Source organism: Ammospiza caudacuta, chromosome 4, assembly GCF_027887145.1.
Source record: "Ammospiza caudacuta isolate bAmmCau1 chromosome 4, bAmmCau1.pri, whole genome shotgun sequence".
NCBI lineage: Eukaryota > Metazoa > Chordata > Aves > Passeriformes > Passerellidae > Ammospiza > Ammospiza caudacuta.
This window is the reverse complement of record NC_080596.1, coordinates 72,585,041-72,607,185: the sequence shown is the minus strand read 5'-3', so window position 1 is coordinate 72,607,185 and position 22,145 is coordinate 72,585,041. Positions and strand designations below refer to the sequence as shown.

General features: G+C 62.4%; 1 protein-coding gene across 2 annotated transcripts; it reads left to right on the top strand.

Moving 5' to 3' along the window:
• Positions 1–1,746: 1,746 nt before the first annotated feature.
• On the top strand, positions 1,747–21,721 carry RTKN (rhotekin). Of its 2 annotated transcripts, none has more exons than XR_009274675.1 (13): positions 1,747–1,941; positions 8,593–8,786; positions 10,626–10,687; positions 10,832–10,885; positions 10,963–11,080; positions 13,132–13,362; positions 14,304–14,398; positions 15,899–16,005; positions 17,208–17,339; positions 18,189–18,354; positions 19,932–20,110; positions 20,271–20,373; positions 21,506–21,622. XR_009274675.1 is itself a non-coding variant. In XM_058804017.1 (13 exons), the coding sequence occupies exons 1-13, from the start codon at positions 1,837–1,839 to the stop codon at positions 21,510–21,512; spliced, it is 1,479 nt and encodes a 492-aa protein (XP_058660000.1). In that variant the 5' UTR covers positions 1,747–1,836; the 3' UTR covers positions 21,513–21,721. The 2 variants fall into 2 exon arrangements, 1 of the variants encoding a protein (XP_058660000.1); XM_058804017.1 differs by having other exon boundaries at positions 20,006–20,110; positions 21,506–21,721.
• The last annotated feature ends 424 nt before the right edge of the window (positions 21,722–22,145 follow it).

Here is a 22,145-nt window from a genome sequence, read left to right as displayed (position 1 = left end):
CACCCAAATATCTCAAATATCCACAAAAAAAAACTCAAATACTCGCCCAAATATCCACACAAACCCCTCAGATACCTATCCAAATATCTCAAATATCCACACAAATCCTTAAATTCTCACCCAAATATCCACATAAACCCCTCAAATACCCACCCAAATAGCCCAAATACCCACCAAAAACTCTTAAATACCCCCAAATATCTCAAATATTTACACAAACTCCTCAAATTCTCACCCAAATATCCACTCAAACCCCTCAGATACCCACCCAAAAATCTCAAATATCCACACAAACCCCTCAAATACCCCCCCAAAATCTCATATAATCACATAAACCCCTCAAATACCCACCCAAATGTCTCAAATATCCACAAAAAAACCTCTTAAATACCCCCAAATATCTCAAATATTCGCACAAACTCCTCAAATTCTCACCCAAATATCCCAAATATCCCCACAAAACTCTCAAATACCCGCCCAAATACCCCAAATATCCACAAAAAAAAAAAAACTCCTAAACACCCCCAAATATCTCAAATATTCACACAAACGCCTCAGATATTCACCCCAAAATCCCAAATATCCGCAAAAATCTCTGAAATACCCTCAAAAACCCCAAATATTGACATAAACCCCTCAGATACCCACCCAAATATCCCAAATACCCACAATATTTTCTGTGGTATTTTGGGATTCCCTGTGGGATTTTGGAATTCCCTGCAGGATTTTGGGATTTTTGGCGGGATTATGGGATTCTCTGAGGGATTTGGGGATTCCCTGCTGGATTTTGGGGTTCCCTGCAGGATTTTGGGATTCTCTGTGGGATTTGGGGATTTTCTCTGGGATTTTGGGATTCGCTGTGGGTATTTGGGATTTCCTGAGGGATTTTGGAGTTCCCTGCAGGATTTTGGTGATTCCCTGGGGGATTTGGGGGTTCCCTGCTGGATTTTGGAATTCCCTGCAGGATTTTGGGGATTCCCTGCAGGATTTTGGGATTCTCTGAGGGATTTTGGGATTCCCTGTGGAATTTTGGGGTTCCCTGCAGGATTTTGGGGATTCCCTGCTGGATTTTGGGGATTCCCTGCAGGATTTTGGGATTCTCTGAGGGATTTTGGGATTCCCTGTGGAATTTTGGGGTTCCCTGCAGGATTTTGGGGATTCCCTGCTGGATTTGGGGGTTCCCTGCTGGATTTTGGGGATTCCCTGCAGGATTTTGGGATTCTCTGTGGGATTTGGGGATTTTCTCTGGGATTTTGGGATTCGCTGTGGGTATTTGGGATTTCCTGAGGGATTTTGGGGTTCCCTGCAGGATTTTGGGGGTTCCCTGCTGGATTTTGGGGATTCCCTGCAGGATTTTGGGATTCTCTGTGGGATTTGGGGATTTTCTCTGGGATTTTGGGATTCGCTGTGGGTATTTGGGATTTCCTGAGGGATTTTAGGGTTCCCTGTGGAATTTTGGGGTTCCCTGCAGGATTTTGGGATTCCCTGGGGGATTTTGGGGATTCCCTGCAGGCACACGCGTGGCGCAGCGATGTCACCCGGGCACAGATGTCACCCATTGTCCCCCCCGTGTGTCCCCGGGCCATTGTCCCGCCCGTGCCAGGAGCCGCCGGCACCGATCGCCGCCCGCTGCCCCCCCCGCGCCATCCCGGGGCTGAACGGGACCGGGAGGAGCCACCCCGGCATCTGCACCGGCTCCCTCCCGGTGTCACCCACCGGGCACCGGAAAGCTCCGGGACCCCCAGAACCCCGGGATTGCCGCGGTATCGGGAACCCCCGGAAAGCTCCGGCCGCCGGGAAGGCTCCACAGTACCGCGAGCACCGGGAGCACCGAGCATGTACCGGAGGGACGAATGGAGCCGCGCCGCGGCGGCGGAGGGGTCAGCGCTGGACATGGAGCAGCGCCGGGGCTGCTGCTGCCCACCGGCACCGGCCCCGCAGGTACGGGAGCACCGGGGACACCGGGAGGAGCCCCGGGGGCACCGGGAGCACCGGGAGCCTCGGGAGCAGCGGGAGCATTGAGAGCCCCGGGAGCATTGAGAGCCCCGGGAGCAGCGGGAGCACCGGGAGCACCGGGAGCAGCGGGAGCACTGAAAGCCCCGGGAGCACCGGGAGCATTGAGAGCCTCGGGAGCACCGGGAGCATTGAGACCCCCGGGAGCAGCGGGAGCAGCCCGGGCACGAGGCCGCGGGGGCGGTCCCGGCCCCTCCCTGCCCCCCGGGCCCCCCCCGGCCGGTCCGGTCCCGCTGCCCCGGCCCAGCCGGGAATTCCGGTGGGATCCGGTACAACGGGAATCGCCCGCGCCCCCGGCACCCGGCGGGGAGGGGGGAACTGGGAGGGACTGGGAGGAACGGGAGGAACGGGATGTCCCGCACGTGGCGGTGCCGGTGCCGGTGCCGCGCCCGGGGCTCACCGGGACATTTGGGGGGTCCCGGTGGGTCTGGGGGGTCCCGGTTCATCCGGTACAGCCACACTCGGGGGTCCCGGTGGATTTTGAGGAGGGGTCGGCGCATCCTGGGGTGGATCCGGTGCACTTTGAGGGCTCCTGGTGCACTTCGGGGGACCCCGGTGCGTACCGGGGGGGGGGGGTCCCCGCCTTTCATCGCCCTTCAGCGCCGGTCCGGGTTCACTTTGGGGCTCCCGGTTCGTTCGGGGGTGTCTGGGCACACTCTGAGGGGTCTCGGTGCACTTGGGGACCGTCCCGGTGCATTCGGGGCATCCCGGGGCTCTTTGGGGAGCTCCTGGTGCATCCCGAGGAGTCTCGGTTCACTCGGTACCCGTGGAGGGGGTTCCAATCCCCCGGTACCGGCTCTGCACAGGGGCTCCGGTTCTCTCGGTTCGGTCCCAGCCCCCGGTACCGGCTCCTCACAGGGCTCCGGTTCGCTTCGTTCGGTCTCGGTGCTCTCGGTACCGGCTCCGTATGGGGGCTCCCGTTCTCTCGGGTCAGTCTCAGTCCCCCGGTACCGGCTCCTCACAGGGCTCCGGTTCTCTCGGGTCGGTCTCGGTGCCCCGGTACCGGCTCCTCACAGGGCTCCGTTTCTCTCCGTTCGGTCCCGGTGCCCCGGGGCTGTCTCTGTCCCTCCGCCCCGCGGATTTCCCCCAGCAGGGGGCGCCCCCGCCCGTTCCCGGTGTCCCGGCGCCCCGCGGGGGGGGCGGGGGGGACACGGAGGCGGCTCCTGGGAGAAGGGAGGGAGCGGGAGGGGGGACCCGGGCACGGGGGACACGGGGCGGGCCGTGGGGCGGGGGCGGCCGCCGCTTCCTGTGCGCGATCGCGGCGGAGCGGGAGCGGCCGGAGGTACCGGGAACGGGGGGTGGGGGCACAGGGGGTCCCGGTGTCCGTCCCTACCGGGGCTCCGTTCCGCGCCTCCCCCGCACGGGGCCCCGTCCGCTCCTCCCACGCCTCCCCCACCCCCTCCTCCTCCGGTGCCGTTCCCCGTTCGGCACCCCCGGGCACGGGGTCCCCCCTCCCCGCACCCCTTTTTCCGTTCCCGGCAAATTCTGCACCCTCGTTCCGCCCTCGCACCGCGAACCTTGCACCCCGTCTTGTGCCTGCACCCCAAACCCCGCACCCCAAACCCCGCACCCCAAACCCTGCACCCCGTCTTGTGCCTGCACCCCAAACCCTGCACCCCAAACCCGGCACCCCAAACCCTGCACCCCAAACCCTGCACCTCGTTCTGTGCCCGCACCCCAAACCCCGCACCCCAAACCCTGCACCTCGTTCTGTGCCCGCACCCCAAACCCTGCATTCCCTCCCTGCCCCTAATTCCCTCCCTGCACCCCAAACCCCGCACCTCAAACCCCGCACCCCAAACCCTGCACCCCGTCCTGTGCCTGCACCCCAAACCCTGCACCCCAAACCCCGCACCCCAAACCCTGCACCCCGTCTTGTCCCCAGAACCCCAAACCCCGCACCCCGTTCTGTGCCCACACCCTTTGTCCTGTTCCCACTCCCCTGCACCCCAAACCTTGCACCCCAAACCCTGCACCCCATCTTGTCCCCAGCACCCCAAACCCTGGAACCGCTTCCCCCGCACCCCCTCCCCGCCCTCCAGCTGGTTTCCCGTCCCCCGCCCCCCTCATCCCCTCGCTGCACCCCAAATCCTGCACCCCATCCCTACACCCCATCTATTCCCCTGCACCCTCTCCTGCGCCCCAAAATCCCTGCCCTGCCCCCAAAACCCTGCCCCCCTTTTCCCATCCCCACACTCCATCTTGTCTCCTTCACCCCATTTTCTCCATGTCTTTTCTTGTGCTCTGCACCTCAAACCCTGCACCCCAAATCCTGCACCCCAATCCCTGCATTCCCTCCCTGCCCCTGATCCCCAATCCCTGCACCCCAAACCCTGCACCCCAATCCCTTAATCCCCACCCTGCACCCTAAACCCTGCCGCATCACATTCTCAAAACCCTGCACCCCATTCCTGCACTCCAATCCCTGCACCCCAAACCCTGCACTCCAATCCCTGCACCCCAAACTCTACACCCCAAATCCTGCATTTCCTCCCTGCACCCCAAACCCTGCCCCATCACGTCCCCAAAACCCTACACCCCATTCCTGCACCCCAATCCCTGCATCCTCTCCCTGCCCCTGATCCCCTCCCTGCACCCCAAACCCTACACCCCACTTCTGCACCCCAAACCCTGCACCCCAAACCCTACAACCCATTCCTGCACCCCACTCCTGCACCCCACTCCTGCACCCCAAACCCTGCACTCCATTCCTGCACCCCATTCCTGCACTCCAAACCCTGCACCTCATTCTTGCACCCCACTCCTGCACCCCAAACCCTGCACCCCATCCCTGCACCCCTCACCCCATCCCTCGCCCCCCTTTTTCCCCTTTCCCCCTTTCCCGACCCTTTATCCCCCTCCCTGCCCCCCAAACCCTGTCCCCATCTCTCCCCTCCCCCGCCCCCCATTTCCCTCTCCCCTCACCCCAAATCTCGCCCCTCCCGCCCCCCAAATTCCTCCCCCCGTCCCCGCCCCCTCCGCGCCGCCCCCGCTGCCCTTTCCCGCACAGATCCCCCCTTGTTCCCTGCCGGGGGGCGGCCAAACAACGCGGGCGCCCCCCCAAATTCCATAGAGGGCCCCAAGCACCCCCAAATTCCATAGAGGGCCCCAAGCACCCCCAAATTCCCGTTGGGGTGGAGGGGGTTCGCCATCCAAACCCCATTTTCTCCCCGCAGCCACCTCGGTAGAGAGGGGGGGGTGTCCCCCACTGCACCCCCAGCGCTGGATGCGGCGGGACCCCCTTGGGGGGCTTTGGGGGAACCCCCCAAAATAGCTGGGGGGGTCCCGGGGGTCCCGATGGAGGTGGGGGGGGGGCCGCCGGCTGCGGATCCTGGAGGATCTCAACATGCTCTACATCCGCCAGATCGCCGCCAGCATCCAGGTGCGAATTTTGGGGATCCCCCCCCTCACCCCAAATCCAAATCCGGGGAGATTTGCACCCCCCGGAGCCCCCAGACCCCGATTTTCCAGGGGGGGCTTTTGTGGGGGGGAGTCGCGGGAAGGTGGAACGGGCTCCTCATCCCAGAGGGATCCATGCACCACCCCAAACTCATCCTGCACCCCCAAATCACCAGAGGGGCGATTTTGGGGGGCTCCCGCTCCCCCCCTGTTGGCAGCGGGGGGTTATTTATAGGTGATGACGTCACTGGAGGGGGGGACAGGGGCGGGATCGGGATCGGGATCGGGATCGGGATGGAGGAACCGGAGGTACCGGGAAGGACTTGGGGGGGCTGAGGGTGGTCGGTGGGGGGGGGGTGCTGGGAAATTTGGGGTTTTGGGCGGTTTTTGGGGTGTTTGGTGAATCTGGGGGGGTTTGTGGGGTGCAGGATGAGTTTGGGGTGGTGCATGGCTCGGCTGTGGGGTGCAGGATGGATCTGTGGGGTGCAGGATGGATCTGTGTGGTGCGGGATGTGGTTTTGGGGTGCAGGGTAAATCTGTGGGGTGCAGGATGTGATTTTGAGGTGCAGGGTAAATCTATGGGGTGCAGGATGTGTTTCTGGGGTGCAGGATGGATCTATGGGGTGCAGGATGTGTTTTTGGGGTGCATGGTAAATCTGTGGGGTGCATGGTTCCCCTAGAGGATGCTGGATGAGTTTGTGGGGTGCTTGCCCTGCCTTTGGGGTGCACAGCCCCTCCTTGGGGTGCACGGTGGATCTGTGGGGTGCTGAATGTGTTTTTGGGGTGCAGGATGGATCTGTATGTTGCAGGATGTGTTTTTGGGGTGCAGGATGGACCTATGGGGTGCATGGTTCTCCTAGGGGATGCTGGATGTGGTTTTGGGGTGTGCTTGCCCCGCTTTAGGGGTGCACAGCCCCCCCTTGGGGTGCACGATGGATCTCTGGGGTGCAGGATGTGTTTTTGGGGTGCAGAATGGGTCTGTGGGGTACATGGTTCCCCTAGAGGGTGCTGGATGAATTTTTGGGGTGCTCGCCCTGCCTTTGGGGTGCACAGCCCCCCCTTGGGGTGCACGGTGGATCTGTGGGACACGTGGTGCCCTCGTGGGGTGCACAGTGTGTTTTTGGGGTGCATGGCTCCCCCATGGGGTGCAGCAATAATTTGTGGGGTGCCTGGTAAACCTACGGGGTGCACAGTGGATCTGTGGGGTCTGTGATGTGTTTGTGGGGTGCGCGGTCTGGTCTTGGGGTTCACAGATTCCCCGTGGGGTGCTGGATGCGTCCGTAGGGTTCCTGATAAATCTGTGGGGTGCACGGAGCGTTTGTGGGGTGCCTGGTGAATCTGTGGGGTGCACGATGTGGGGGTGCAGCTGGGACCCCTTAGGGCAGGGCTGGGAGCCCCCATGTGCGTGGCTGGGACCCCCAAACAATGTGGGGATCCCCTCCCCCTGCCTGGGCATGACTGGGACCCCCAGGGAGGTTTTGGGGTCCCCTGTGCCCAGCAGGTGCCCCAGCCCCACATTCCCACAGACCCTCCCAAACCCCAAATGTGGGAGGAGCTGGAGGGGCTGTGGGTACAGGAGAGGTTTTGGGGTCCCCTCTGACCCTCAAATGTGCCATTGCCAGCATCTGGAGCTGCAGTGGGTTCAGAAGGGATTTGGGGACCCCCTGACCCCCCAAATATTCCCATTCCGAGGTGCCGGAGCTGCAGCGGGCCCTGCAGCGGGCGCTGTGGGTCCGGGAAGAGTTTTGAGGTTTGGGATGTGTTTTGGGGTCCCCCTGACCCCCCAGTGTTCCCATCCCCAGGAGCCAGGCCTGCAGCAGGCTCTGGAGCAGTCACTGTGTGTTTGGGAGAGGTTTTGGGGTTCCCCTGGCCCCTCAAATGTTCTATCCCCAGGAGCCGGAGCTGCAGCAGGCCCTGGAGCAGGCCCTGGTGTTGTGGGAAGGGTTTTTTTGTGTAGGAAGAGTTTTGGGGTCCCCCTGACCCCCTAAATGTGCCCGTTCCCAGCAGCTGGAGCTGCAGTGTGTGCTGTGTGTTTGGGAGGGATTTTGGGGTCCCCATGACCCCTCAAATATTGCCATTCCCAGCAGCTGGAGCTGCAGCGAGCCCTGGAGCGGGCCCTGGTGTTGTGAGAAGCGGTTTGGGTTTTGGGAAGGATTTTGGGGTGCCCCTGACCCCCAATGTTCCATTCCCAGGAGCCGGAGCTGCAGTGGGCCCTGGAGCAGGCCCTGTTGTTGTGGGAAGGGTTTTGCAGTGTCAGAAGGGTTTTGGGGCTCCCCTGACCCCCAAATGTTCCATCCCCAGGAGCCAGAGCTGCAGCGGGCCTGGGTGTTATGGGAAGGGTTTTGGGGTCCCCGTAACCCCCCAGTGTTCCCATCCCCAGGAGCCAGAGCTGCAGTGGGCTGTAGAGCGGGCCCTGGTGTTATGGGAAGGGTTTTGGGGTGCCCCTGACCCCCAAATTTTCCCATCCCCAGGAGCTGGACCTGCAGTGGGCTCTGTGTGTTTGGGAGGGATTTTGAGGTGCCCCTGACCCCTCAAATGTTTCCTTCACCAGGAGCCAGAGCTGCAGCGGGCCCTGGAGCGTTCACTGAGGGTGCCGTGGGTTTGGGATGTGTTTGGGGGATGTGTTTTGGGGTCCCCCTAACCCCAAATATTGCCATCCCCAGGAGCCGGAGCTGCAGCGGGCCCTGGAGCAGGCCCTGTGGGTCAGGGAGGGATTTTGGGGTTTGGGGTGCCCCTGACCCCCAATGTTCTGTTCCCATCCCCAGGAGCCGGAGCTGCAGTGGGCCCTGGAGCATTCAGTGAGGGTCAGGGAGAGATTTTGGGGTTTGGGATGTGTTTTGGAGTCCCCCTGACCCCCAGTGTTCCATTTCCAGGAACAAGAGCTGCAGCGGGCTCTGGAACGAGCCCTGGTGTTGTGGGATGTGTTTTGGGGTCCCCCTGACCCCCCAGTGTTCCGTCCCCAGGAGCCGGAGCTGCAGCGGGCCCTGGAGCGGGCCCTGCGGGTCCGGGAGGGATTTTGGGGTTTGGGATGTGTTTTGGGGTCCCCCTGACCCCCGTTGCTCTATCCCCAGGAGCCGGAGCTGCAGCAGGCCCTGGAGCGAGCCCTGCGGGTCCGGGAGGGATTTTGGGTTGTGGGATGTGTTTTGGGGTTCCCCTAACCCCAAATTTTCCCATCCCCAGGAGCCGGAGCTGCAGCGGGCCCTGGAGCGAGCCCTGCGGGTCCGTGAGGGCGCCCGGCGCCTCCTCCCCGCCTGCAGCCGGCCCGAGCAGGCGCTGGAGACCACCAAGACCCTGGTGCTGTGCGAGGCCAGGGTGGTCGCGGCCGGGGGCGAGCTCCAGCGGCGCCAGGAGGCCCGGCTGAGGGGGGCCCGCCGGTGAGACACCCCAAAAATGAGCCCTGAGGGAATGGGGGACCCCAAGGGATGCCCCAAGGTGGGGAGGGCACCCTGTGGGACCCCCAAAGGCGAGGGGGAATGGGGAACACTACAGGGGGTCCTAAAATTTGGGGGGGGTCCCTAAAAATGAGGGAGGGGTTTGGGGATCCCATAGGGGGTGTGGTGGTGGGGGGCACTCCAAAATCTGGGGGGACATCGGGGACAGGGCAGTGAGGGACACCCCAAAACCAGGGGGTGGGATGAGAGACTCTTGGGGGGGTTGTGGCAGTGAGGGACACCCTGAAATTTGGGGAGACATGGGGAACACGGCAGTGAGGTAGACCCCAAATCCTGGGGGGACAGGGCAGTGAGGGACACCCCAAAACATGGGGGACAGGGCAGTGGGAGACACCCCAAAATCTGGGTTATTGGATGGGAGACCCTTGGCAGTGAGGAACACCTCGAAATTTTGGGGAACATGGGGGACACAGCAGTGAAGGACACCTCAAAACCTGGGGGACCATGAGGGACACCCCAAAACCTGTGGGGACATGGGGGACACAGCAGTGAGGAAAAACTCCAAAACTTGGGGGGACATGGCAGTGAGAGGCGCCCCAAAACCCGGGGAGACATGGGGGACACTGCAGTGAGGGACATCCCAAAACCTGGGGGGACACAGCAGTGAGGGAAAACCCCAAATCCTGGGGAGACACAGCAGTGAGGTACTCCCCAAAACCTGGTGGGACATGGGGGACACGGCAGTGAGGGACACCTCAAAACCTGAGGGGACGTGGCAGTGAGGGACACCCCAAAACCTGGGGGGACATCGGGGACAGGGCAGTGAGGGACACCCCAAAACCAGGGGTTGGATGGGAGACTCTTGGGGGGATTGTGACAGTGAGGGACACCCCGAAATTTGGGGGGACATGGGGGACACGGCAGTGAGGTACACCCCAAATCCTGAGGGGACAGGGCAATGACGGACGCCCCAAATCTTAGAGGGACATGGGGGACAGGGCAGTGAGGGACATCCCAAAATCTGGGTTATTGGATGGGAGACCCTTGGCAGTGAGGGACACCTCGAAATTTTGGGGGACGATGAGGGACACCCCAAAACCTGTGGGGACATGGGGGACACAGTAGTGAGGATAAACTCCAAAACTTGGGGGGACACGGCAGTGAGAGGCGCCCCAAAACCCGGGGAGACATGGGAGACACTGCAGTGAGGGACCCCCCCAAAACCTGGTGGGACAGGGGTGTCACGGCACTGAGGGAAGCCCCAAAATCTGGGGGAACATGGCAGTGAGGGACACCCCAAAACCTGGGGGGACATGGGGGACACTGCAGTGAGGGAAAACCCCAAATCCTGGGGAGACACAGCAGTGAGGAACACCCCAAAACTTGGGGTGGGATGGGAGACAGGACAGAGTGGGACACCCCAGAACCCTGGGGGACATGGGGGACACGGCAGTGAGGGACACCCCAAAACCTGGGGGGATATGGGGGACACCCCAAAACCTGGGAGGACATGGGGCACAGGGCAGTGAGGGGCACCGAAAAACTTGGGGGACACATCAGTGAGGGAAAACCCCAAAGCCTGGGAGGACAGGGCAGTGAGGGACACCCCAAAACCCGGGGGGACATGGGGGGGCACCCCAAAACCCTTGGAGACCCTTGTGGGGGTTGTGGCAGTGAGGGACCCCCCGAAATTTGTGTGGAAGGGGGCAAAGCAGAGGGGCACACAGTGGGGGTGATGTGGTGACAGGGGACACCCCAAACCCGGGGAGGGGAGCCCCCAAAATGTGTGGGGAGCTTTGCTGACCCTGCCGTCCCCCGCAGCCCCTCGGAGGGCGGGCCCGGGGCGGAGCCGGTGCCGTGCCGGGGCACCGTCTGCATCTCAGGTACGGGGGGTCCCGGGGGGGTTCTGGGCAGGGGGAACCCCCTCCTCTCTGCCTGCCCCCCCTGCGGCACCGCCTGCATTTGGGGTGCGGGGTTTGGGGGTGTCTCGGGGGGTCTCACCCCTCTCCTGGTCCCCCCCTCCCCAGATTTGCGCATCCCGCTGATGTGGAAGGACACGGAGTACTTCAGGAACAAGGGGGGTGAGTGTTGGGGTGCCGGGGGTCCCCGCTGGCCCCGCGGTGCCCCCCGTGACCCCCTGACCCGCCGTGCCCCCCAGAGCTGCACCGCTGTGCCGTGTTCCTGCTGCTGCAGGTGGGGGCTGAGATCCACGACACCCCCACCGTGCTGGTGGACAGGACCCTGACCGACATCTGCTTCGAGGGAGCCGTGCTCTTGTGAGGGGGAAAGGGATGGGGGGAGGGATCCCCGGGACCCCCACTCCCCTCCCCAGGACCCTGGCACCCCCCTATAGGATTCCTGATCACCCCCATACATCCCCAGGGACACTGAGACCCCCCCCCCCCTCCATAGGACCCTTGATCCCCCTCAGAGACCCCTGATCATCCCCACACCCCTCCCTGGGACCCTGGCACACCCTGACCACCCCCTATGGCACCCCCATACCCCTCCCCGGGACCCTGGCACCCCTCTGTGGGGATCCCTGATCACCCCCATACATCCCCAGGGGCAGTGAGACCTCCCCTCCATGGGACCCTTGATCCCCCTCAGAGACCCCTGATCATCCCCACACCCCTCCCTGGGACCCTGCCCCCCCCCAGGGGACCCCAGATCATCCCCCTATATGACCCTTGACACCCCCATATCCCCCCATGGGACCCCTGAGCCTCTCTATGGGACTCCTGATCACCCCCACATCACCCCCCAGGACCACTGCCACCCCCCCATGGGACCCCGATCACTCCCCTAAGGGACCCTGGCACCGTCTATGGGACCCTGACACTTCCCTATGGGACCCCTGATCAACCCCCTATGGGACACTGATACCCCCCTATGGGCCCTTTGACACCCCCATATTCCCCCATGGGACCCCTAAACCTCTTTATGGGAGCCCCGACCACCCCCACACACCCCCAGGGACCCCAAATCCCTCCCATGGGACCCCCAACATCCCCACACTCCTCCCTGGGACCCTGACACCCCCCTAGGGGACCTCTGATCACCCCCATGGGACCCCTGAACTTCTCTATGGGACTCCTTCCACCCCCACAGCCCTCCCTGGGACCCCTCTATGGGACACTGCCACCCCCCTGGGACCCCTGAGCCTCCCCATGGTGCCCCTGACACCCCCACACCCCCCTATGGGACCCTGCCACCCCCCCTGGGACCCCTGAGCCTCCCCATGGTGCCCCTGACACCCCCACACCCCCCTATGGGACCCTGCCACCCCCCATGGGACCCCTGAGCCTCCCCATGGTGCCCCTGACACCCCCACACCCCTCTATGGGACCCTGTCACCCCCCATGGGACCCCTGCCGCCACCAACCCCCACTTGGGGACCTCTGACCCCTTCTGGGGGTGACCCCTGCCTTCCTCTGCCCACGCTGGGAGGGACCCCTGCCCCAAACTCTCCCTTCCCAGTCCCTGCAGTGTCCCCACAGTCCGTGGGGTGGCCCTGGGAGTGTCCCCTGCTGGCACTGACCCTGCTGGCACTGACTCCTCTGTACCCTCCATGCTGGCACTGACCCCTTTGTGCCCCTTGGGTCAGCACTGACCTGTGCCCTCCCTGACATTGACCTCCCAGTGCCCGTCCTGGTCTTGACCCCTCTGTGTCCCTTGGGCTGGCACTGACCCCTCTGTGCCCCCCTGGCTGTGATCCCACTGTCACCGACCCTCTGTGCCCTCCCAGCTGTCACTGACCCCTCTGTGCCCCCCTGGCACTGACCCCCTTGTGCCCTCCCAGCTGGCACTGACCCCTCTGTCTCCCCATGCTGGCGCTGACACTTCTGTGCCCCCTGGGCTGTCACTGACCTCACTGTGCCCCCCCTGTGCCCCCTGGGTTGTCACCGACCCCAGTGGCACTGACCCCTGTGCCCCCCTGTCACTGACCTCTGTGCCGCCTCATGCTGGCACTGCCCCCTGGGCTGTCACTGTCCCCTGTGCCCCAGGGTTGGCACTGACTCCTGTTCCCCCCCAGTGGCACTGACCCCCCTGTGCTCCCCATGCTGGCACTGACCCCTCTGTGCCCCCTGGGCTGGCACTGCCCCCCATGCTGTCACTGTGCCCCTATGCCCTCCGGGCTGTCACTGAGCCCTAGACTGTCACTGTCCCCTGTGCCTCCCAGGCTGTCACTGCCCCCCCCATGCTGTCATTGCCCCCGGGCTGTCCCTGACCCCTGTCCCTGTCCCTGTCCCCTGTGTCCCCATGCTGTCACTGCCCCCATGCTGTCCCTGACCCCTGTCCCTGTCCCTGTCCCCTGTGTCCCCAGCCCCGAGGCGGGCCCGGATTTCGAGCTGCGTTTGGAGCTGTACAGCGCGGGGCTGCCCGGGCCGGGGGCGCAGGGCAGTGCCCCCCGCAAGCTGGCATCGCGCCTCAGCACCTCCCTGGGCCGCTCCTCGGGCCGCCGGGCACGGGCTGCCATGGACGGGGGCCCTGCCAGCCCCCCGGGCACCGCGGGCACTGCCACCGGGGCGCTGCTGCTGCCACCGCCCGGAGTGCCGTGAGTACCCTGTGTGTGTCACCTGTGTGTCACCTGTGTGTCACCTGTGTGTCACTGTGTATCACTGTGTGTCACTGTGTGCCACCTGTGTGCCACCTGTCACCTGTGTCACTGTGTATCACTGTGTGTCACGTGTCCCTCTGTGTGTCACATGTCCTCCCATGTACTCCCCTGTGTCCTCCTGTGCCCCCTGTACCCTCTGTGTGCCTCCTGTCCCCCCTATGTGTCACATGTCCTCCTCTGCCCCCCGTGTGTTCCACATGTCCCTGTGTGTGCCCCTTTCTGTGCCCTCTGTGTGCCACCTGTGTGTAACAAATGCCCCCTGTGCATCACATGCCCCCCTGTGTGCCCCCTGTGCCCCTTTCTGTGCCCTCTGTGTGCCACATGTCCCCCTGTGTGCCCCTGTGTCCTGCCCATGCCCCCCTGTGTGCCACTCCATGTGCCACATGTCCCCCGGTGCCCCCCTGTGCCCTGTCCCCCCATGTCCCCTCATGTCCCCCCATATCCCCACCTGTGCCCCCCCTGTGCCCTCAGACTCCCTGATCCTCCCCAACCCCTCAACTTCCCCACGGTGTCCCCAGCTGTCCCTGATGTCCCTTGACCCCTAATGTCCCCCTAACCTCACAATGTCCCCTGCCCCCTGGTGTCCTCAGTTGTCCCCGATGTCCCTTGACCCCCTGGTGTCCCTCTGCCCCTCCCAGTGTCCCCTGACACCCCAATGTCCCCTGTCCCTCGGTGTCCCCCTGACCCCCCATTATCCCCAGATGTCCCCAATGTCCCCTGACCCCCCAGTGTCCCCAGGTGTCCTTGGTGTCCCCTGCCCCCCCGCTGTCTCCCCCAATATCCCCCTAGCCCCACAATGTCCCTTGTGCCCCCATGTCCCCAATGTCCCCAGGTATCCCCAATGTCCCCAGTGTCCCCAATGTCCCCAATGTCCCCAGGTGTCCCCGGTTCCAGCTGCTGGCTCACACCACGCTGTCCCTGGCTCAGGTGCACGACGGCTTCCGCACGCACGACCTCGTCATCGCTGCCGATGGTCAGTGGGGTCACCGCACCCCAAAACTGCCCGGGGCACCCCTAAATACCCCATAAACACCCCATCAACACCCCAAAACTGCCCGGGGCACCCCTAAATACCCCATAAACACCCCATCAACACCCCAAAACTGCCCGGGGCACCCCTAAATACCCCATCAACACCCCAAAACTGCCCGGGGCACCCCAAAACAGACGATATCACCCCCAAACATGCCAAAACAGCCCGGGGCGCTCCTAAACACCTCATAAACACCCAATAGCATCCTATAACACCCCAAAACAGCCCAGGACACCCCAGAACAGCCCATGGCACCCCATAAACACCCCTAAACACCTCAAACAGCTCAGGGCACCCTATAACACCCCATAAACACCCCAAAACACCTCATAAACACCTCAAAACAGCCCAGAGCACCCCTAAATACCCTGTAACACCCCATAAACACACCTAAACACCCCATAACACCCCATAACACCCCTAGACACCCTGAGGCACCCCAAAACACCACATGGCACCCCAAAACACCCCGGGGCACCGCTAAACAGCCCATAAACACCCCATGAACACCCCATGGCACCCTGAAACATCCCATAATACCCCATGGCACCCCAAAACACCCCATTAAAAACCCCATGGCACCTCCTGACGCCCCATAACACCCCATGGCCCCCTATAGCACCCCATAATACCCTGGGACACCCCAAAATTCCCCACACGTACGATGGCACAAAACTTCCCACACACACTGTAACACCCCAAAACTCCCCACACACCCCAAACCAGGGCAATGGGCTGGAGCAGATGGGGAGGAGTTGGGGGGTCTGGGATTTTGGGGTCCTGCAGGGGTGAGGGTGGATTTGGGGTCTCGGTACATGGGAGACGGGGGGGGTCCTGGCACGAGAAGGGGGGGTCTGGGATCCTTTTGGGGTTTGGGGATCCCTGTCAGCCCCCAAGAGATTCAGGAGTCCCAGAGCAGAGCAGAGCAGAGCCCTGCTGGGGGATTTGGGATCAGTGTCCCCCCTGTGTCCCCCCAAGGAAGAGCAGAGCCCTGCTGGGGGTTTGGGGACAGTGTGGGGTCCCTTCATGTCCCCCCTGTGTCCCTCCAAAGCAGAGCCCTGCTGGGGGTTTGGGGACAGTGTGGGGTCCCTCCATGTCCCCGTGTCCCCTCAGAGCTGATCCCTGCTGGGGGGTTTGGGGTCAGTGTCCCCATGTCCCCCCAAAGCAGAGCCCCGCCGGGGGAATTTGGGGGTCCCTCCATGTCCCCCCTGTCCCCTCTGTCCCCGGTGTCCCCCCAGAGCTGAGCCCCTGCTGGGGGGGTTTGGGGGTCTCTCCATGTCCCTCCATATCCCCCCTGTCCCTGTATCCACCTCCATGTCCCCCCATGTCCCTGCTGTCCCCTGGTGTCCCCGCAGAGCAGAGCCCCTGCTGGGTGGGTTTGGGTGTCCCTCCATGTCCCCCCTGTCCCCCCATGTCCCCGCTGTCCCCGTGTCCCCGCAGAGCAGAGCCCCTGCTGGGTGCCCCTCTATGGCCGCGTGTGTTGCCGCCTGGCGGCCCGGCCCAGCTGCATGGACACCCCCGCGGCGACAGGGACACTGCGGCTGCAGGTCAGCGACAGTGACAGCGGCCACACCGGGAATGGCATCGGGAATGCACCGGGAGGGGCACCGGGAGGGGCATCGGGAGGGACACCGGGAGGGGCATCAGGAGGGACACCGGCAGGGCACCGGGAATGGGATAGAGGGATGGGATCAGGAATGGGATAGAGGGGTGGGGTTTATTAACACTGCCACGATAAAGGGGACACTGCAACTGCAGGGGAGGGAATGGGATAGAGAAATGGGATTGAGGGAAATGGGATATGGGGATGGGATAGAAAAATGGGATGTAGAAATGGGATAGAAGGAAATGGGATATAGGAGAAATGGGATAGAAGGAAATGGGACAGACAAATGGGGTATAGAGAAATGGGATATAGGGAAACGGAGTATAGGGATGGGATTGAGAAATGAGATAGAGGACTGGGATATAGGGAAATGGGATAGAGAAATGGGATAGAGGACTGGGATATAGGGAAATGGGATATAAGGATGGGATAGAAAGATGGGATATAGGGAAATGGGATATAGGGATAGGACATAGGGATAGGGACATAGGGATGGGATCGAGAAATGGCATGTAGGGATCGGATAGAGGGATGAGATAGAGAAATAAGATTGGATATAGAGATGGGATATAGGGATGGGATGTAGGGAAATGGGGTAGAGATGGAATATAGGGAAATGGGATATAGGGAAATGGAAAACAGGGAAATGGGACATAGGGATGGGATCAAGAAATGGGATAGAGGAATGGGACATAGGGAAATGGGATAGAAAAATGGGATATAGGGATGGGACATGGGAATGGGATAGAGGAAAGGGATAGAGGAATGGGATATAAGAAAATGAGATATAGCGAAATGGGATAGACAAATACCATATAGAGAAATGAGATACAGGGATGGGATAGAGACATGGGCTATAGAGAAATGGGATATAAGGAAATGGCATATAGGAATGGGATAGAGGGATAGGATAGAGAAGTGGGACATAGGGAAATGGGATAAAAGAATGGGATTGAGAAATGAGGTAGAAAAATGGGATACAGGGAATGTGCCACCTGTGGGTGCTGAATGAGGGGGACACTGGTGCTGTGGTGTCACTCGGGGAACACTGGAGCTGTGGTGCCCCCCGTGGGTGCTGTATGGGGTCACACTGGTGCTGTGGTGCCCCCCGTGTGCACTCACGTCCCCGGGGGTCTCGGGCAGGCTCCAGGGGCCGAGGGCCCCGGCGGGACCCCCCTGTTCTGTGTCCTGCGGGGCCCGGGGCTGCTCTGCTACGGCAGCGCCAGCGAGGCTGAGGCGGGGCAGGAGCCCACGCTGACCATCGCTGTCACCAAGGTACACAGGGACACTCTGGGGACACAGGGGACACTGTGGGGGCTGGTGGGGTCTGGGGGGCACGGGGAGTGTGGGGTTGGGGGGGATGGAGGGGTCATGGAGGGGTGGGGGTTACGGGGAGAAAGGGGCAGTGTGAGGGGGTCAGGGTGATTTGAGGTTTGTGGGGAGCTCTGGGGTCTGCGGGGGCTGTGGGGTGTTGTGGTGTCTATGGGGGCTGTGGGGTGTTCTGGGGTCTGTGGGGTCTGTAGGGTCTATGGGGTGTTCTGGGGAGCTCTGGGATCTATGGGAGCTGTGGGATCTATGGGAGCTGTGGGGTCTATGGGGGTCTGTGGGGTCTATGAGGGCTGTGGGGTCTATGGGATGTTCTGGGGTCTATGGGAGCTTTGGGGTTTATGGGGAGCTCGGGGCTCTCTGGGATGTTCTGGGGTCTCTGCGGGCTGGGGTGTCTCTGGGGGTCTCTGGGTGTCTCTGGGGCTCTCTGGGCTCTCTGGGGGTCTCTGGGTGTCTCTGGGGGTCTCTGGGTGTCTCTGGGGCTCTCTGGGTGTCTCTGGGCTCTGTGGGGGTGTCTCTGGGGCTCTCTGGGATGTTCTGGGGGTCTCTGGGGGTGTCTCTGGATGTCTCTGGAGCTCTCTGGGCTCTCTGGGGGTCTCTGGGCTCTCTGGGGGTCTCTGGGGTCTTTCTGGGGGTCTCTCTGGGTGTCTCTGGGCTCTCTGGGGCTCTCTAGGCTCTCTTGGGGTCTCTGGGGTCTCTCTGGGTGTCTCTGGGCTCTCTGGGGGTCTCTGGGGGTCTCTGGGTGGGGTCTCTGGGTGTCCCCGGTCTCCGTGCCCCCCAGCCCTGTGTGTGCCCCAGGACACGCGGGTGCGGGCGCTGCAGGCGGGGGGTCGGGGGCAGCCCCCCGGGGTGGCCGTCACCAACCGCCTGGGCGGGGAGGAGGTGACACACGGGCTGCTGGCCGAGAGCACGGCCGAGGCTCAGCGCTGGCTGCAGGCCTGGGGACAGCACCTCTGCGACCTGGGTGAGCTCCCGGGACCCCCGGGACACCCCTGACATGTGGGATCCCCCCCTGACCTGTGGGACCCTAAACATACCTGTGGGACCCTAAACATCTCTGTAGGACCCCACACATCCCAGTGGGACCCTACACAGCCTTGTGGGACCCTCCAAATCTCTGTGGGGCCCTCCCAGCCCTCTGGGACCCTAAATATCCCTGTGGGACCCTACAAAACCCCTGTGGGACCCTCCACATCACTGTGGGATGCTACAGATCCCTGAGGGCCCTCCACATCCCTGTGGGACCCTACACATTCCCTCTGGGACCCTCCCATCCGTGTGGGACCCCACACATCACTGTGGGACCCTACAAACCCTTGTGGGACCCTCTGTGCTGGTGGGACCCTGTCCCAGTGTTGTTAAAGGACCCCAAACCTAGTGGGACCCCCTGATCCCTGTGGGCTCCCCACCCTGGCAGGACCCCTGACCATCCCTGTGGGGGCTCCCTCACCCCAGGACTCCTAACCCCGTGGGACCCAGAGAAATGGGGATGAGGAAAAGGCTGGGAACAGGACAGGGACAGGGACAGAGATGGGCACGGGATGGGGACAGTGACATGGGTGGCAACACCAATGGGGTGGGACACAGATGGGAAGGCACAAGAGCAGGACCCCCTTGGGGACCCCCACTCCAAACAATCCTTGTGGGAGCTCCATCACCACAGGACCCCCAACCCAGTGGGACACCAGTCCTGAGAGCACCCCCATTCCTGGGAGACCCCATCCCAGACTGACTCCATACAGTGGGACCCCCATCCAACAGGACCCCAACATCCAATGGGACCCCCATTTCCCTGCAGACCCCATCCCAGGCTGACCCCATCCAACAGGACCCCCATCCAATGGGACCCCCAGCCCCCTGCAATCCCCATTCCCATAAGACCCCCATCCCAGGCTGTCCCCGTTGCTCTGTAGACCCCATCCTAGGCAGACTCCATCCAATGGAACCCCTATCCAGTGGGACCTCTACCATCCAGTGGGACCTCTACCATCCAGTGGGACCCCCATCGCCCTGCAGACCCCACCCCTATCCCCTGCAGACCCCACTCCCCTGCAATCTCCCTCCCCTGCAGCCCCCATCCCAGGCAGACCCTATCCCCCTGCAGACCCCAGCCCCTTGCAGACCCCAGCCCCCTGCAGCCCCCATCTAATGGGACCCCCATCCCTCTGCAGACCCCACCCCTTCAATCCCCATCCCCTGCAGACCCCCATCCCAGGCAGTCCCCATTCCAGTGGGACCCCATCCCCCTGCGGACCCCATCCCAGTGGGACCCTAATCCAATGGAACCCAAATCCAATGGGACCCCAATCCAATGGGACCCCCATCCCCCTGCAGACCCCATCCCCTGCAATTCCCATCCCCTGCAGACCCCATCCAACAGGACCCCCATGCCCTGCAGACCCCACACCAGGCTGGCCCCATCCCCCTGCAGACCCCATCCAACAGGACCCCCATGCCCTGCAGACCCCATCCCAGGCTGACCCCATCCAATGGGACCCGCAGACCCCATCCCCATCCCCTTCAATTGCCCCCCCCCCGCAGCCCCCAGCTCGAACCTCCTGGCTCCCGGGGCTCTCTGTCCCCGCCCATTGTCCCGTTGTCCCCGCTGTCCCCAGCCCAGTGGAAGCAGTGCTGTGAGGAGCTGATGCGGATCGAGGAGCCCCCCCCGCGTCGCCCCCCGGCCCCGCTGCCCCCCCAGGGCTCCCTGTACCACCAGACGGGTGAGTGGGGCCCATCGGGGCGGGGGCTCTGCTCTGTCTCCCCTCTCTGCTCTCTGCTCGCTCCCTAACGCTGCTCTTCTCGCTGTCCCCCCTTTTCTGTCCCCCTCTCGTTTCTGTCCCCACTTTCTGCCGCTGTCCCCCCTCCCTGGGGCGCCCCCAGCCCCGCCGGGTCCCCCCGGGCCCCCCCCGGCCGAGGGGCTGCTGCTGCAGGAGAATGTGTCAGCCGAGATCCGGGCTCTGCTCAGCTCCTACTACAGCGACAGGTGACGGGGGGGACACGGGGGGACCCCCGACAGCCCCCCGCAATGCCACAGAGAGGGGACAGAGGGAGATGGGATAGAGGGAAATGGGACAGAGGGATGGGATAGAGGGAAATGGGATAGAGGGAAATGGGACAGAGGGAAATGGGACAGAGGGAAATGGGATAGAGGGAAATGGGATAGAGAAATGGGATAGAGGGAAATGGGATATAGGGAAATGGGATATAGGGATGGGGTAGAGAAATGGGATATAGGGATGGGATATAGGGATGGGATATAGGGAAATGGGATAGAGGGATGGGACAGAGGGAAATGGGATATAGAGTAATGTGATATAGGGATGGGATAAAGGGAAATGGGATAGAGGGAAATGGGATATAGGGAAAGGGGATAGAGGGAAACGGGATATAGAGATGGGATAGAGGGAAACGGGATATAGGGAAATGGGATGTAGGGAAATGGGATATAGAGATAGGATATAGGGAAATTGGGATATAGGGAAATGGGATATAAGGATGGGATATAGGAAAATGGGATATAGGGAAATGCAATATAGGGATGGGATATAGGGATGGGGTAGAGAAATGGGATATAGAGAAATGGGATAGAGGAATGGGATATAGGGATGGGGTAGAGAAATGGGATATAGAGAAATGGGATATAGGGAAATAGGATATAGGGATGGGGTAGAGAAATGGGATATAGGGATGGGATCGAGAAATGGGATATAGGGAAATGGGATAGAGGAATGGGATATAGGGAAATGGGATATAAGGAAATGGGACATAGGGAAATGGGTTATAGGGATGGGATAGAGAAATTGGATGTAAGGATGGAATAGAGAAATGGGACATAGGGAAATGGGACATAGGGACGGGATGTAGAATGGGATAGAGGGTGGAGTTTATTAACACTGCCATGATAAAGGGGACACTGCAATGAGGGGACCCCCAACAGCCCCCCCGCACTGCCACAGCCCCCCCAGCACTGCCCTGGGGACAGGGGGGGCAGAAAGGGACACCCAAACCCCCCCACAGCCGCACGGGGGAGTATGGGGATATTTGGGGGGGGGGTCATTCAGTGTGCGGGGGGGTCCGGGGCTGCCCGTGACCCCCCCTTTTCCCCACCCCCCCAGCTATTGACCCCTCGGATGACATCGCGGCCGTCACCGAGATCCTGGCGGGGCACGGGGGGGCTCCCCGCGCTCCGGGCCCCCCCCCGTGGCTCTCGCTGTTCGAGGGGCCCCCCCTGCGCAGCCCCAGCCCCCCCCGCCGGGGCCGCCCCCGAACCCTGTCCCTGGACGCCCGGCTCAGCACCCTCAAGGGCCGGGGGGGCCCCCCAAAACCGCCCCACTCCAGCTCCTCCAGCAGCGGCAGCAGCAGCCCGGGGCCCCCCCAGCGCGACCCCCCCAGAGCCCTCCAGTCCCGGGTGTGACCCCCCCAAGCACTTTTGGGGGGGGTAACAGAGGGATGGACCCCCCCCAAAGGGGGTTTGGGGGTGCTGGGGGCTCCCTGCTTCTGTTTTTGGGGAGAAACTGGAATTTCTGCCCTCCCCATGCTGGGGGGGCTCAGGGCTAAACTCCAAAAAGGGGGGGGGGGGTGGTTTCCTTCCCCCCCCCCCCACAAAGGTGGGTGCTGGGGACCCCCCCCCCACCGCAGGGTGGGTGCTCAGGGTCTAACCCGGGGTGGGGGACACACAGAGCCCCCCCCAGCTCTGCTTTCCTCACCTCTAACCCGGGGTGTGGGGGGGACACAGAGCCCCCCCAGCAGGGCCCC